Source organism: Vulpes vulpes, chromosome 7 (genome assembly GCF_048418805.1).
Source record: "Vulpes vulpes isolate BD-2025 chromosome 7, VulVul3, whole genome shotgun sequence".
Classification (NCBI taxonomy): Eukaryota; Metazoa; Chordata; class Mammalia; order Carnivora; family Canidae; genus Vulpes; species Vulpes vulpes.
This window is the reverse complement of record NC_132786.1, coordinates 79,166,618-79,184,821: the sequence shown is the minus strand read 5'-3', so window position 1 is coordinate 79,184,821 and position 18,204 is coordinate 79,166,618. Positions and strand designations below refer to the sequence as shown.

Genomic DNA, 18,204 nt, shown 5'->3' with positions numbered 1-18,204 from the left:
TGTAGAAAAACGCAAACATCATCTTTATTGTTAACATTTACACTTGGTTCTGTAAACAAAGTTGACAAAAAAGAAAAAAAACTAAGTATTTTTACACATATTTATAAAAATTTCAAGAATATGATCTTCATCACTTCCAGAAGGTATTTACTTTTTAGTCTAAAAGCCAGTAAATGTAGAAGTTGAAGGGGAAGAGAAAAACATTGACAACAAATTATTTGAATTTTCTTCTTCCCAAATATCGAAAACATCACATATACCACTGTTTTCAGTATAGCTTGTAAAACCCAAAAATTCTGACTTCTCTTCACTAGTCTGAAACAAGTCTAGTAGAGATTGTACTGGTGAACTACAAATTCTGTTTCTTTCTTGTGTAATAACAAATTCAGTTCTTTTCTTATCTAATTCCACATTTGGTTCCAGATTTTCTTTTTTATTTCTTCCTAATAATATTTTCACTTTCCGATGGATCGTACCAGAAGTTTGTAAACCATCCATATTGCTGAAGTTGCATTCATTGGGCTCCTCAGGGGGACTTCGGGATGGAGTCTTTGCCCGAATTGTTAGGTGCTCCTGTAAACTGTTTACTGCTAACCGACCAGAATCATGACCAAATATTGAAAGAAGGTCCTTTTCCTTCAGATCCTTTGCTGAAAAAAGCTCAGTATCTGACTTTTGTTTTGGTTGAGATGCAGTATTATCCATACTACTGACATGAGAAACTTTTACAGAGGTCTGCAGCCTACGTGGACAATTATCTACCCTTAGTTCTTTGAAGTCCTTTTCATTTGTCATTAATTTATGTTTAGAAATGTCAAGAATGCATTCCTGTTTATTTTTATGCAGAGGCAGATGTGTAAAATTTTGTCCTATGTCATTTTCAGCTGGATTGAACGTAGAACATTTACTAGTTACTTTCTCATCCAGTCTTCTCAATTCACTTGAAGGGGAGGGGACACATTCTGAAATAGATACAAACTTCTGTTCAGGTTCCTGGATTTCTTTATACAGGAAACGCTGCTCAATTACCTGCACATTATTTTCCTTGAAGTCTTTCTGAGAAATATGTTGCAATTCTAGCTTTTCTCTTGGTTCACACTTTCTCAGGACACTTGCTGTAATAGGTGAAAGGGATCCAATGCTGTATTTTATTCTTTAAAAACAAAAAGAAAAAACTGCTATAAAAAATTCCTGAGATTTTAAAAGTCAAATTAAAAATCTTTTAAAACTATTTATGAAACCTACTTAACTTAGAAAATATTATAAAAATACTGAAATCTAAAAAAAATAAAATAAAAATAAAAATAAAAATACTGAAATCTTAGTAGTTAGCTGAATTTGCTTCAGATGTTTTTCAAGTACTAAAGCTTTATAGACACAGCTGAAAACTCTAGTGTACCCCCTATTCTCATCCATTTTCTTCTCCTTCCTCTCAGAGGTAACCAGTATCTTAAATGTGGTGTTTAAAACTACTTCCACCATGTAATTCAAAGAAAGATGACAGTAAAGGGATTTGGTTCTGCTCTCAATTTTGTTTTCATCCTGAAAAATATCCTAACTTCTATGCTTTCATTTATATCAATATTGTCTTTTTACTTAACAATGTAAAAAATGAGTATTTATTGGGAGATAGGGCAGAAACATATACTCATTTATATTTAAGTACAAAATATATAAGAACAAATCAAGCCAGGAACTTGGTGTAAAGACACCAAGATACTCTATAAATGACAAAAATAGTAATCCTGAAATTTCACATGTGTATTTGACCTGAAAACCTCTTCTTCATGGAGTCTCTTAATATTCTTGGTATGCTAGTTTGTATTACACAATCCTAAATTATATATTACCAGCTCACTACCGATGTTTTTATGTTATACGTATCACAGATAACACTAGAGAAATACAGAATTCAGTCTGCCTCTTCAAAACCAGCATGGACCCTTTTATATTTGTTTATACTTTCACTTAAGATTCCTCTTGAACAAATGGGAGTATTAAAAATTGAAAATATTAGTCCAATACTGCTTTAGGTGTTTAATGTCTAAAGATGTTTAGGTGACTTGTACACAGATAAAAATTGCGCAGATAATATAATTAAGGAAAAACCAGCTTATATCCAAGTACTAGTTCAGAATTTTGCAGATTAAATTTTTAGGGCATTTTATATTCTTACAGTAGCCGATATAGTTTTAATAGTTGAAAATATGCCTCCTCTCCAAATATCATTAAGTCACCCATGAAAAACCATTCTGAATGCTACAGAAATATGAAGTTTAGAAACTGTTCTACCTAGATATAAGTCAAGACTTCCCAGTTAATTTTCAAAAGCTGTACCTTGGTATCCAATTTTCTAATCGTCCTTATGCCTTAAGATTAGTCTAAAAATAGATATAATGGGGCAGCCCGGGTGGCATAGCAGTTTGGTACTTGCCTTCTGCCCAGGGCACGATCCCGGAGACCCAGGATCGAATCCCACGTCAGGCTCCCTGCATGGAGCCTGCTTCTCCCTCTGCCTGTGTCTCTGCCTCTCTCTCTCTCTCTGTGTCTCTCATGAATAAATAAATAATATTAAAAAAATAAATAAATAAAAACAGATATAAGGACTGAATAACCTAATGAGTTATCATCAATTTTAGCATTTAAAAGAATTTTTTTTTAAGCTTGGATTTATAGGGACAATCTAACCAGGATCATTTAGTCAATGTGCAGTAAACTATCAATGAACAGCACTATATTCACACTTAAAGTCCTGTCAGAACCATTAGTAATTATCGGCAAGTAGAACTTAAGTAAAATGTATTCAGTGAAAGTATAAAGAAGACCTATTAGAGGTTAAGTGGAGGAAGTTTATTTAAACTCCTTAAGATTAACTAAAAATTCTAGTTTTTTTTAGTTCACGTAGTCAGTAAACTTTATGGTCCTAGACCAGAAGCTAATAAACTAAATAAGATATGGACCAAATCTGAAGTTTTATTGGAACACAGCCACATCTCTTCATTTACACATTGTCTGAAGCTGCTTTCGTTGTACAATGACAAAAAGCTAAGTAGTTGAAAGAAAGATGTTATGGTTCAAAAACTAAAATATTTACTGTCTGGTTTTTTAGACTCTAACATTAAGATGAAAACCTTAATCTAAAAGAAGCACTTTTGGTAGTGGAGAAGGGGTGGTGGGAGTGAAGAGAAAAGAAGTAATCAGTTCTTTACATTCTGAAAATTTATTATTCTTCTTCTTAAGAACAGAAAACTTTGGATTATTTTTAGTTTAATGAAATTGTTTAATATGCCAGTACAATTTAAAACTTAGGTTGATAAATTACCTTTTCTTTTTAGGCATGTCCCTTTCATATTCCACAAAGTCAAAAATTAACTTAGATACAATATCATCAACAACTTGATAGTGATTACTCTGTGCAAAGTTTCTGTGTTGTTCACTTAGAAGATGCTGAAACAAAAAAGCATATAAGCCATATATTAAAGCCAATAGATTTCTTTTTGTTCAAGTTTTCTAATATTTTCATGCTCCTAAAACTAGATTTCTAATAACTACTCTAAAGAAATGTCCCTTACTGGAACTCCAAAGAATGTTAAGTAAATTTGTGGTTTAAATGGAATTGCCAACGAATAAACTACATCAGAAAATGAAGATAAAGATGGACAAATACAACAGTAACATTTAAAATTTACAGTGTGCTAATATTGAGAAATTCTTCCCCTTTATTTTATCCTTATACAATTACCCCTAAATATAGTAGGGCTTATAAAATATTAAATAAATATTATACTTTAACATAACAAGAGTCCAGAAGGCAGTTTACAAAAACAAATGAAGTACAATGAATGTTGTTAAGTATAAAAAAAAATTTCTTGGGATCCCTGGGTGGCACAGCGGTTTGGCGCCTGCCTTTGGCCCAGGGCGAGATCCGGGAGACCCTGGATCGAATCCCACGTCGGGCTCCCGGTGCATGGAGCCTGCTTCTCCCTCTGCCTGTGTCTCTGCCTCTCTCTCTCTCTCTCTCTCTCTCTCTGTGTGACTATCATAAATAAAAAAAATTAAAAAAAATTTATTTGAGGAAAATATATGAGAACGAGCAAGTAAACGATCTCAACTAACCAATGCTTATAACAGAGGATATATAAGTTATTCTCAGCCTTTCTTTTTTTTAAAACTGAAATATAGTTGATAGTTATTCTCAGTCTTAAGAATGGTGAAGAACAAAAGTAAACAAGCTCAGTGCACTGGGATAAAACTCCAAGGAAATAAAGCTCCCCCTAAAGAGGTATAGAGGCTTCAGGCTAATTTTATTACTTTTCTGTCAGCTGATCAAGGAATTGAATCTAAAAGGCTGTACACCACTTAGAAGGCTGTACCAAGATGATCATTTCTGTTACTCCAGCTTCATGTAACTTTTGATGATCTGATTGTATATCCAAAAACTAAATTCTCCAGTGATCACAAAAAAATAGTATTCTGGATTATTACCTGAAAAATTTACCACATACAAATTATCTATGGCCAGTAATGCTAAATAGATGAGGATTAAAATTTAAAAAGAAACATTAACCTTTTAAGTTCACAATCCATTTATTCCTGTTCTTGGGAGAAATCTCCAGCTTTTGTAAAGCTGCCCCCTATTCTCAACCCTACCTCTTATCATTCATCCTTTTTTAGTCTTGATTTAAATATTACTTTTCTTAATTGAGCTTTCTATTTCTATGCCCCTCATCCTACCTTAAGTACTCTCATTATTACTACTGTACTGTTCACTTTACTTTTGTGACACTATCACTATCCTACTTGCAAGCGCATTGTTTTAGATCTACCTTCTCTGTTAAACCATAAGATATCTAAGGGGAATATGTTTGCCTGTTTGTTGTTGCTTAATTGCCAGTAATCAAATTTGTTAAATGAATGCCCTGATGCAGGTGGAAATGAAGCACTGTGAAATCTAAGATTCAAAAAACAAGAGCATTCTATTCTCAGTGACTAAGGAAATATACATAAAAACTAATAAAAAATGATTTTAAAATATCAATCTCATCATCTACTACTAAGTTTCCTTCCTTGTGTCAATCAGTGACCAAGGTTTTTAATTTTTTGTCCCAATGTTTTCTGAGCATTAAATTAAGATTATAAAGTGATATTAAGGAAAACATCCCTGGGGTACCTGGGTGGCTCAGTGGTTGAGTGTCTGCCTTTGGCTCAGGTTGTGATCCCAGGGTCCTGGGATCGAGTCCTGCATTAAGTCCTGCTTCTTCCTCTGCCTATGTCTCTGCCTCTCTGTGTCTCTCATGAATAAATAAATAAAATCTTAAAAAAAAAAATCCTTGTAAATTATTCTATTGTAATAACAGCAAAGGAAGATTTAGGGACTAATCTCTAATTTAAATTTCAAAATGATTTTTGGAAGGGAAATATTTGAAATAGAATTAGCTTCTGAATGAAAACAATCTTAAAATGGGATGCATGGGTGGCTCAGTGGTTGAGTGTGTCTGCCTTGGGATTGAGTCCCACATTGGGCTCCCTGCACGGAGCCTGCTTCTCTCTTTGCCTGTCTCTGCCTCTCTCTGTGTGTGTCTCTCATGCATGAATAAATAAAATCTTTAAAAAAATCATCTTAATCATATTTTATTATGAGAACAAAACACAAATATATTTTGAGTTATTAAAAAATAAAACTTCAATTTAGAGTCTGAAAAGAGATAGGTTATCTCCTAGATATTTATAAATATTCTCCTTAACTTCCCCACCATCTTCTTCCAAATCAAGCACGTTTTAGTGCTACTTACCTACTACACCTACCTACTAGAATGAACAACTTAAATAGTAACAACTAAAATTTAATAAGCAGAGCCTGCCACTGTCCAAGGTCACACAAACAGGAAACCAGGATACAAACCTGGGCAGCATGGATCCAAAGCTCTTTTTTTATTTCACTTGACAAACTATAAATAGTTTGCATCTTCAAAAGTCTATCTTCATCCCAAATCGCCTTCCAAATATTCTCTTTCTGCTACTTCAAAGAATAATCTCTACTTTCTTCTCATCCTTCCGTTAGTAAATCATAAACCTATTTTTTAATTGCTCTGGCCTGAAGCATCTTCTACTCACTCCCAACACTGAATCCACTTGGCAAAACCTCTTTGCCCCACCTTTAGATTATATTCACAATCTGACCAAGTCTCAACACTTCTGCCAGGTGTTCACCATTAGTTTAATGGTTTCTTTAATCCCATCCATCAGTTTAATTTAACACTTTTTATACTGCTCAATATCCACAAATCTTATTCCCTCACTTCCTAGGTTTCTACTCAAACATCTCTTGATCAGTTAGCTATTCCTTGTCTAAATAAATACCTATAGCCCCATTCCTGCTTGATAGTTTCTCACTGAATACATCTGATATTCTCCCTATATATACCTAATTATTTTCTTACCATGAGGTTAGCTATCTCTCCTTCCCTGCCATAGAATGTAATTTTCACAAAGGTAGAGAACTGGTTTCTTTTGTTCAATACTGCGTATTCCAGAGTAGTGATTGGTACAACACAGGTACTTAATAAACATTTGATTGAATAAAAATTACTTTTCAATATACATTTTCCCACTTTGAGTTTCTAAAATTTAAGATAATAGTATAAAAAAGAAATACATGCTATTTAGTCATTATCAAGTTGTAAACCACAGTAAGAAAAATAAGCTAAAATTTAGATTGTAAATATTCATAGTTTTAGAAATATCAACCCCAAATACAAAATCACATTTACAGTTTCAAGATCTTCATATTTCTGCAAGCAACATTCACAATATCCTTTTTTTTTCTTCTCTTTCAATTGGAGCTGAACTGGGATTCCACCACCTTTATTGCCATCCGTTTGGATTCTAATAGAAATATATGATGAAATAATTAAGTGCTGAACATTAAAAGTAATTTATAGAATGTACAATCCTCATGTATCAAACATGCCATAATCTCCACAGATATTTATATCAACAAATACTTTTAAATATATTTCTTTTTAAGAAATTGAGAAGCAAACTAAAAAACGTAGTGCATATTCTAGAGTATTTCAGATCACTTAGGAAGAGTAATGCATTTTAATTATTTGTAAATATTTGCAAGCCACAGTTCAACCTTAATCTACTGATCTAACATGTCTAAATGTGACATACTTAAAAGAGATTTAGACTTCTAATCCAACAAAGGGGCGTTAAAAATATACAGGGGGAAAAACCTTAAGAGTGATCACAAATACACACACACACACACACACACACACACACACATATCCCATCATGGCATTACATGAATTATTTTAAATGTTGGCTTAAAAAGAAAAAAAAAAATTACTTGAGGGTTAAACCAACCTTAGTTTAACCTGAGTTTGCTTTTGGATGCTAGATGGCTTATCTACATCAAATGGACTGGAGGGCTTCTGAATACAATAATTTATAAGAGGCATATTGGTCAGCTGAAGATAAAATGGTCTATAAAGTCTAAATAAAAAAACAAAAAGACAAGTACATGAGATTCTTTATGATAAAAAAAATACAACTGAAATCTTGTATTTCAAAATCATGGAATCTATCTGGAATCCAAAATAAATAATGGAAATCACGTTTCCCTTCCCAATTCCTAAATCTATTCTTTTTTAAAAAGCACAAAATTTTATTTAATTATGGTAAAATAACCCATAAAATTTATCATCTTAACCTTTTTCATTTTTTAAGGTAATCTTTCTGCCCAAAAGGGGGCTTGCTCTGAAATCAAGAGTCACATGCCCTACCAACTGAGCCAGCCAGGTGCCACTATCTTATCCTTTTTTAGGACTATAGTTCAGCTGCTTTAAGTACATTCAGTGTTTTCCAACCATTAACATCATCCATCTCCAGAACTCTTTTCATCTTTCAAAAACTCCATACCTATTAAACAGTAACTCCCCATTCTCCCTTCTCTGTCAACCCCGGACAATCATCATTCCATTTTATGAGTCTGACTACTCTTAAGTACTTCAAGTGGAACCATGCAATATTTTTCCTTTTATTTCACTCAGCATAATATCCTCAAGGTTTATCCACGTTGTAGAGCATGTGTCAGAATTTCATTCCTTTTTAAGGTTGAATAAGATTCCATCTTATGTATATATCACATAATCCATTTATCTGTTGATGGACATATGGATCATTTCTGCCACTCGGCTACCATAAATAGTGCTGCATGTGCATGTGCAAGTACCTTTTCAGAGACCCTGCTTTCAATATCCTTGGATATATAACCAGAGGTGAAACTGCTAGATCATATCTCACAGTTCCAATTTTATGAAGAATATCCATACTGTTTTCTGTAGTGGTTACACTATTTTATAATCCCATCGACAGTGCACAAGGGTTCTAAACCATCCACTTCCTTGTCAATACCTATTATTCTAAAGGTTGTTTTTTTTTTTTTTTAATTCTAAAGGTTTTGTTTTGTTTTTTTATAACAGCCTCCTAATGGGTGCGAGGCGATGGATATCTCATTGTGGTTTTCACTTGTATTTCTCTGATGATTAGTGATGCTGAACATCTTTAATGTGTTTCTTGGCAATTTGTTTATCTTAAAGGAATGTAAAGGCCTTTGCCCACTTTTTAAATCTGATAATTTGAGGGGCACCGAGTGCCTCAGTCAGTTAAGGGTCGGAATTTTGGTTTCAGCTCAGGTCATGATCTCATGCACCTTGAGACAGAGCACCAAGGTGGGCAGCAGGGAGTTTGCCTGATATTCTCTCCCTCTGCTCTTCCCTATACTCAGGAGTGCAAGCATGCTTTCTCTTAAATAAATCTTAAAACAAAATACAAAAAACTGATAATTTGATTTTCTGTTGTTGACTTGTTCATATTTCATCTTTAAATAAATTAGGTTTTTATTTGAGTTCCAGTATAGTTAACACAGTCTTACTAGTTTCAGGTGCAGTATTTTAGCAATTCACTAAATCACTCAGTGTGCCTGTTTGCCTCAGGTATTATGCCAGCTGTAAATTCTACGTTGCCTCTCCACAGGCTGCTGTCTCTTTAAGAGTAGGGATCCAGCTATCACTTGCCCTCCTAGCTTACCCAGTGCTGAGTCAGCTAGCTGACTTTTAAAGCTCGAGGATCCCAGGCTCACAGGTTATACAAAGTCAGGAATTTCACCCCTCTGGTTTTCAAAGCCAGACCCTATGGGGATTAATCTTCCCCTAAAAGGCTCCCTAGTGATTTGACCTCTCAGAGCCAAGGCCTACAGCTTCCTCCCTCTTGTAGGCAGCTCCTAATCACCATCTCTGCCCTTCCTAATGTCTCAGATGTAGCTTCTTCTCTACACAGTTGTGAAGTTTGTTCTGCCAGCTTTCAGATCATTCTCTGATTTATTTGGATGTAAGGGCTGTGTTAACCAGTTGTACACAAGAGAAGCCATAAGCTTAGGTCCTCCCATTCCATCATCTAAGTTCCCCTGCATATTTTATTTTGTTAGATATATGATTTACAAATATCTTCTCCCATTCCATGGTTCCATCCCATTTCACTCTGTTGTGTACACAAATTTATAACTTTGTTGCTGTGCTTTTCACATCATATCCAAGAAATCACTGCAAAATTCAATGTCATAAAGCTTTTCCCCTATTTTCTTCCAAGAGTTTTAAACTTTTAGGTCTTTGATCTATTTTGAGTTAATTTCATGTTATAAATTAATGGTCCAATTTTATTCTGCATGTGGATGTGTAGTTTTTCCAATACCATTTGCTGAAGACTGTCCATTCCCCACTGAATGATCTTTACATCCTTATCAACAGTCATTTGACCCACATGTAAAGATTTCTTAGCTCTTTCTTTTCTTTTGGTCTACACATTTGTTTTTATATCATTAACAAGGCTGTTGTGATTACTATAGCTTATAGTAAATTCTCAAATCAGGAAAGTTTAGATCTTCAACTTTGTTTTTCCTCTCAAGATTACTTTGGATGATTTGGTATGAATTTTAGAATGGATTTTTCTCTTTCTGCAAAAACGTCATTGGGATTTTGATAGGAATTATTCTGAATCTGTAGACCGCTTTAAGCAGGACTGACATCTTTGCAATATGAAGTCTTCCAACCCAAGATGATGAGAGGTCTTTCCATGTACTGGTGCCTACTTTTGAACTGCATTTTTTTTTCATAGTAATACATTTTGTATAAAGCAGCATTCAACACATCTTTGTCACTTCAGTGAGTACCCAAAAGAATTAATTACACATGTCTAAAGTAGTAACTAAAATGTCAAGAAAAAGTTACCGAAATCTCCCATGCCAAATTAATTCACCTGTAAATAGTCCTCATTAAGATTACTCTATAAAACTTTAGAATAAGTTCAGGAAAGCTACTAAATTAGATGTTACTTTCAAATAGCACCTAATATTTTTCAAAAAGTAGAAGCAATCTTTAAGTAGTAGTTCTAAATCATATGGTATATTTAGCTAGTGAATGGTTATTTGAAATGAGCTGTTCTCATGACTGCTCTAGACATTTCAAGGAATTATCATCTATAGCATACTGAAACAGCTAAAAATTCTTAATTTTTGAGCAAAAAGTAGTTATGCTATTTTCTGCAACTTATGCCACCTGTATATTAAGTATAATATAAATGTAACATAAAGAGACCTAACAGTATTAGAGGAGATAGCTTAATTAAATTTTCTTTTTTTTTTTAATTTTCTCTTTTAATATTACATTTATATATTACTGACTGAACTCAGATACTTACTGACTCGTATCTTCTACCTTTACAAAAGGTTTTTTGAGTCTACCTGCTTGAGAACATAAAAAACATATTAGATATGTACAAATGCAGGAAATTAAAAAAAAAAACAAAACAAAAAACTCTGGCTAAAGAAAATCGCATTAAACCATGTACAGATATTTTCCTCAATTTACAATTAGGGTTACACTTCGACAAACCCCTTTTAAGTTGAAAACATCCTAAGTTCCAAATGCATTTAATACACCTATCAAACACCATAGCTTAGCCGTAGCCTAACTTAAAAAATGCTCAGAATACTTATACTAGCCTATAGTTGGGCAAAATCATTGAACATAAACCCACTTTATTAAAAAAAAAGTGTTGAGGGCAGCCCAGGTTGCTCAGCGGTTTAGTGCCACCTTCAGCCCAGGGCCTGATCCTGGAGACCCGGGATCGAGTCCCACGTCAGGCTCCCTGCATGGACCTGCTTCTCCCTCTGCCTGTGTCTCTGCTGCGCGCTCTCTCTCTGTGTCTCTCATTAATAAATAAATTAAATCTTTAAAAAAATTATATAAAAAATGTTGAATATGTGATGTAATTTGTTGAATACTATATGAAAAGCAAAAAACAATATTGTTTGGCCTTTGACCACGTGACTGAATGAGAGTTGCAGTTCATTGCCAATGCCCAGCATCACAAGATTATCCAATGGCATACTACACACCCCAAAGAAAATCAACATTCAAAATTCAAGGTACAGTTTCTACTGAACGTGTATTGCTTTTGCGCCATTGTAAAGTTGAAAAATTTTAAGGCATACCATCTTAAGTCAAGGACTATCTTTATGCCTTATCTATTTCATTTCAATTCGCAGTTCTAAGTCTCAGGTTTGGTATTCTAAAGTATCAGTTCATTTCCGAAGTCAAAGAAATTCTGTCTATACTCTGAGATTCTTAAAATGAGGGGATTCCCCCAAAAATCTATGAATAGAATTCAGGAGAATCATGAGAGGAAAAGAATCCAACTTCTAATTCCACTGATCCCTAAAATTTAATGCTTCCTCTAGTTATGCATATAAGCAACAGGATCACAGGGATATTAGCAGTCCCTGTAATTCTAAAACCAAATCAAAGAAATACCTTCAGATCATCTTAGTTATTAAAGATATCTCAAAGCATCATTTGTGCTCACCACTTCAAAATTAAGAGTAGCAATCAGAATCACTGCTAAAACTTGTTTTAAACGTTTAAAAAAAATCATGTATAGCGTCATTACAAATTAAAAATATTTTGACTTTATTTCACTTCCTGACTTTTTCAGTAATCTAATAATTTTTAAAATGATTTTAAATAATTTTTTCTGTAAAGGGGTCTGTACGCTTCACCAGCATGCCACAGAGGTCCACAGTCTTAAAAAAAAGCTAAGACCTACTAAACACATTCCTTGAAGGGTTGTTAACATGTTACTTTAGAGGATTTTTTAAAGGTTTATTTTCTAAAAGCAAATCAAATACAGGTAAAGATAACAAAATACTTACTTCTTGCTTTCTGTGTGCCAATACCTACTCTTTTCCCCTAAAAAAAAAAAAAAAAAAAAAGTGAACGGACTGGGTTTGAAAGTACAATGAAAGCATCAACTCCAACTGCTCATTTTTATCCAGAAGATAATCATATAAGAAAAGAACTGTATAAAAAAAAAAGGTGAAGAACTATATTTTTAAAAGGTGATTACTACAGTTCTGTGGGGGGAAAAAAAGAAAAACTTGCTTTTAAAAATCAATTCAACCAGGACGCCAGGGTGGCTCAGCGATTGAGCATCTGCCTTTTGGCTTAGGGCGTGATCCCAGTTCAGGGATCGAGTTCCACATCGGGCTCCCTGTGAGGAGCCTGCTTCTCCTTCTGCCTGTGTCTCTGCTCCTCTCTCTCTCATGAATAAATAAAATCATTAAAAAATAATAATAATAAAAATCAACTCAACCAGGGGGCACTGGCAAGAGGGTGGAAGATTAGGGGTCTTCAACTCATCTGGTCCCACAAACTTACCTAGATAACTTTCAGAACATCCTGGACACCTATGAATTGGGCCTCATATGTAAAGAGAGAACAGCTGGAATGCTACAGAAAGTATTTGCTTCTAACAAGGTCGTGGTTGATAGTTTTGACTCAGCTTGCTCATTCAGCCAGTCTGCATTGGACAAAATGACTAGAAGGAAGTATTCACTACAGAAGAACCAGAAACAGTATTCTCTGCCACAGTTACAGAATGTGGATTTAAATACCATGTCAGAAATTCAATTCAGAAGTACAATTATAAAGTTAATGGTGGCTCTGGAAAAAAGCATAAAGACTCTAGAGACTTTGTTACTGCAGAACTGAGATCTAATCAGGCCGAAATTAAAAATAGTTTCACTGAGATGCAATCCAAACTGGATGTTCTAACTGCTAGGGTCAATGAAGTGGAAGAAAGGGAGTGACATCAAAGACAAGCTGATGGGTAAGAAGGAAGCTGAGGAAAAAAGAGAAAAACAAGAGCTCATGAGGAAAGGCTTAGGGAAATAAATGATAGCTTGAGACGGAAGAATATATGTCTAATAGAGATTCCAGAAGACGTTGACAGAGAGGGAGAACCACAACATATATTTGAACAAATCATAGGTGAGAATGTCCCTAATCTGTGGAAGGAAACAGGCATTCAGATCCAAGCGATAGAGGACCCCCTAAAAATCAATAAAAAGCATTCAACACCTCGACATTTAATAGTCAAACTTGCAAATTTCGAAGATAAAGAGAAAAATTCTTAAAACAGCTCGAGACAAGAGATTCTTAACTTATATGGGGAGAAATACCAGATTAACAGCAGACCTCTCCACAGAGACCTGGCAGGCTAGAAAGGCTGGCATGATATATACAGGGTACTAAATGAGAAAAACATGCAGCCAAGAAATACTTTATCCAACAAGGCTGTCATTCAGAAGAGAAGGACATATAAAGAGCTTCCAAGATAGGCAGAAACTGAAATATGTGACCACCAAACCAGCTCTGTAGGAAATATTAAGGGGGACCCTGTACAAGAAAGAGAGCCCAAAGAAACAATCCACAAAAACAGAGACTATAGATAATACGATGACACTAAATTTGTATCTTTCAGTAGTTACTCTGAACGTGAATGAACTAAATGATCCCATCAAAAGACATAGGGTATCAGACTAGATAAAAAAGCAAGACCCATCTACTTGTTGTCTACAAATTTTAGGGATACCTCCAGCCTGAAAATGAAGGGGTGGAGAACCATTTACCATTCAAACTGTCCCGCCCAAAAAAGCTGGGGTAGCAATCCTCATATCAGATCAATTAGAATTTATACCAAATACTGTCGCAAAAGATGAATAAGGACACTATATCATACTTAAAGGGTCTAGCCAACAAGAAGACCTAACAATTATGAATATTTATACTCCTAATGTGGGAGCTGCCAAATATATCAATTAACAACCAAAATAGAGAGACACTTAATAATACACGAATAGTAGGAGACTTCAACACGGCACTCTCAGCAAATGACATATATTCTAAGCAGGACATCACCAAAAAAACAAGGGCCTTGAATGATACACTTGACCAAATATATTTCGGATACATACAGAACTTTCCATCTGAACTCAACTGAATACACATTCTTCTCAAGTACACATGCAACTTTCTCTAGAATAGACCACATACTGGGTTACAAATCAGGCCTCAACCAATACCAAAAGATTGGGATTGTCCCCTGCATATTTTCAGACCACAGTGCTTTGAAACTAGAACTCAATCACAAGAAGAAATTTGGAAGAAACTCAAACACATGGAGGTTAAAGAGCATCCTACTTAAAAAAATGAATGGGTCAACCAGGAACTTAGAGAAGAATTAAAAAGATTCATGGAAACTAAAAAAAATGGAAGATACAACCGTTCAAAATCTTTGGCAGCAAAAGGAGTCCTAAGAGGGAATACATTGCAATACAAGCCTCCCTCAAAAAATTGGAAAAAACTCAAATACACAAGCTAACCTAGCACTTAAAGGAATTGGAGAAAGAACAACAAAGTTTAAACCAAGCAGAAGAAAAGAGATAATAAAAATCAGAGCAGAACTCAATGAAATAGAGACCAGAAGAACTGCAGAACAGATAAACAAAACCAGAAGCTGGATCTCTGAAAGAATTATGAGAGATAAACACCAACCAGACTTATTAAAAAGAAAAAAGACTCAAAATAATAAAATTTGTGGAACCCCACAAATTACCAAAACTGGAACAGGAAGAAACAGAAACCCTGAACATGCCAATAACCAGCGAGGATATTGAAGCAGTCATCAAAAACCTCCCAAGACACAAAAGTCCAGGGCCAGATGACTTCCCAAGGGAATTCTATCAAACATTTAAAAAAATATTACCTATTCTACTAAAGCTGTTTCGAAAGATAGAAAGGGAGGGAATACTTCCAAACTTGTTTTATGAGGCCAGCATTACTTTGATTCCAAAACCAAAGACCCCATCGAAAAAGGAGAATTACAGATCAATATCCCTGAGGAATGTGGATGCAAAAATTCTCAACAAGATACTAGCCAATAAGATCCAACAGTACATTAAGAGGATTATTCACCATGACCAAGTGGGATTTATCCCTGATGCAAGGATGGTTCAACATTTGTAAAACAATCAACCCGATAGATCATATCAATAAAAGAAAAAACAGAATCATAGGATCCTCTCAATAGAAGTAGAGAAAGCATTTGACAAAATACAGCATCCATTCCTGATCAAAACTCTTCAGATTGTAGGGATAGAGGGAACATTCCTCAGCATCTTAAAAGCCATCTACGAAAAGCCCACAGCAAATATCATTCTCAATGGGGAAACACCAACAGCCTTTCCCCTAAGATCGGGAACATAACAGGGATGTCCACTCTCACCACTGTTATTCAACATAGTCCTAGCAGTCCTAGCTTCAGCAATCAGACAACAAAAAGAAATAAAAGGCATTCAAATTGGCAAAGAAGTCAAACTCTCCCTCTTTGCAGATGACATGATACTGCATATAGAAAACCCAAAAGACTCTACCCCAAGATTGCTGGAACTCATACAGCAATTCAGCAAAGTGGCAGGATACAAAAATCAATCACAGAAATCAGTGGCATTTCTATACACTAACGATGAGACTGAAGAAAGAGAATTTAAGGAGTCAATCCCATTTACAATTGCACCCAAAAGCATAAGATACCTAGGAATAAACCTAACCAAAAAGGTAAAGGATCTATACCCTAAAAACTACAGAACACTTGTGAAAGCAATTGAGGAAAACATAAAGAGATGGAAAAACATTCCATGCTCATGGATTGGAAGAATAAATATTGTGTAGATGTCTATGCTACCCAAGGCAATTTACACATTCAATACAATCCCTATCAAAATACCATGGACTTTCTTCACAGAGTTGGAGCAAGTAACCTGATGATGTGTATGGAATCAGAAAAGACCCCAAATAGCCAGGGGAATATCGAAAATGAAAACTAATGCCTGGGGCATCAAAATGCTGAATTTAAAGGTGTATTACAGGGGATCCCTGGATGGCTCAGCGGTTTAGCGCCTGCCTTTGGCCCAGGGCGTGATCCTGGAGTCTCGGGATCGAGTCCTGCATCGGGCTCCCTGCATGGAGCCTGTTTCTCCCTCTGCCTGTGTCTCTGCCTCTCTCTCTCACTCTCTTTCCGTGACTCTCATGAATAAATAAATAAAATCTTAAAAAAAAAAAAAAAAAAAAGCTGTATTACAAAGCTGTAATCACCAAGACAGTATAATACTGGCACAAAAATAGACACATAGATCGATGTAACAGAATAGAGAACCCAGAAATGGGCTCTCAATATTATGGTCAACTAATATTTGACAAAGCAGGAAAGACTATGCACTGAAAAAAGGACAGTCTCTTCAATAAATGGTGCTGCGAAAATTGGACAGCCAAGTGCAGAAGAATGAAACTAGACCATTCTCTTACACCATACACAAAATGGATGAAAGATCTAAATGTGAGACAAGAATCCATCAAAATCCTAGAGGAGAACACAGGCAACACCCTTTTTGAACTTGGCCACGGGAACTTCTTACAAGACACATCTATGAAGGCAAGGGAAACAAAAGCAAAAATGAACCATTGGGACTTAACCAAAATAAAAAGCTTCTGCACAGCAAAAGAAACAGTCAACAATACTAAATGACAACCTACAGAATGGAGATAAAGAACTTATTAAAAAAATCAAATAATCCAATTAAATGGGCAGAAGACGTGAACAGACATTTCTTTTTATTTATTTTCATTTATGATAGACACAGAGAGAGAGAGAGAGAGAGAGAAAGGGGCAGAGACACAGGAGGAGGGAGAAGCAGGCTCCATGCCGGGAGCCCCACACGGGACTGGATCCTGGGACTCCAGGATCGCGCCCTGGGCCAAAGGCAGGCGCCAAACCACTGAGCCACCCAGGGATCCCCGTGAACAGACATTTCTGCAAAGAAGACATACACATGGCCAACAAGCATATGAGAAAATGCTCCGCAACACTTGCCATCAGGGAATATAAATCAAAACCACAATGAGATACTACCTCACACCAGTGAGAATGGGGAAAATTAACAAGACAGGAAATAACAAATGTTGGAGAGGATGTGGAGAAAGGGGAACCCTCTTGCACTGTTGGTGGAAATGTAAACTGATGCAGCCACTCTGGAAAACTGTATGGAGGTTCCTCAAAGAGTTAAAAATAGACCTGCCCTACGACCCAGCAATTGCACTGTTGGGGATTTACCCCAAAGATACAGATGCAGTAAAACGCCGGGACACCTGCACCCCGATGTTTCCAGCAGCAATGTCCACAATAGCCAAACTGTGGAAGGAGCCTCGGTGTCCACTGAAAAATGAATGGATAAAGAAGATGTGGTCTATATATACAATGGATGATTACTCAGCCATTAGAAAAGGCGAATACCCACCATTTGTTTCAACGTCGATAGTACTAGAGGTTATTATGCTGAGTTAAGTAAGTCAATCGGAGGACAAACATTATATGGTTTCATTCATGTACGGAATGTAAGAAATAGTGAAAAGGATTATAAGGGAAAGGCGTGGAACTGAGTGGGAAAAATTAGAGAGGGACACAAACCATGAGAGACTCCTAACTCTAGGATACAAACAAAGAATAGCAGGAGGGGAGGTCGGTGAGGGGATGGGGTGACTGGGGGAAGGGCAATGAGGAGGGCACTTGATGGGATGAGCACTGGGTGTTATACTTGATGTTGGTAAATTGAATTTAAATTAAAAAAATGTAGAAAATATAAAAAATAAAAATCAACTCAACCAAAGAAAACAATGAACATAATACAAGTTCACTTTTACAATACATCCAACAAATACCTTGCATTTTAGCTATAATTGTTTTTGT

General features: G+C 35.5%; 1 protein-coding gene across 5 annotated transcripts in view; it reads right to left on the bottom strand.

Moving 5' to 3' along the window:
* DBF4 (DBF4-CDC7 kinase regulatory subunit) overlaps positions 1-18,204 on the bottom strand; it is a 36,012-nt gene continuing 17,808 nt past the window's right edge. For 2 of the 5 annotated variants that reach the window (XM_072764174.1, XM_072764177.1), the window contains exons 7-12: positions 12,275-12,311; positions 10,762-10,807; positions 7,372-7,500; positions 6,771-6,885; positions 3,323-3,447; positions 1-1,153 (exon numbers count right to left, since the gene is read on the bottom strand). In XM_072764174.1, coding sequence (XP_072620275.1) covers positions 160-1,153; positions 3,323-3,447; positions 6,771-6,885; positions 7,372-7,500; positions 10,762-10,807; positions 12,275-12,311 — 1,446 coding nt within the window. In that variant the 3' untranslated portion in view covers positions 1-159. Of the gene's footprint in view, positions 1,154-3,322; positions 3,448-6,770; positions 6,886-7,371; positions 7,501-10,761; positions 10,808-12,274; positions 12,312-18,204 lie in introns of those variants that run through there. The other 3 variants (XM_072764176.1, XM_072764178.1, XM_072764179.1) reach the window with 2 other exon arrangements.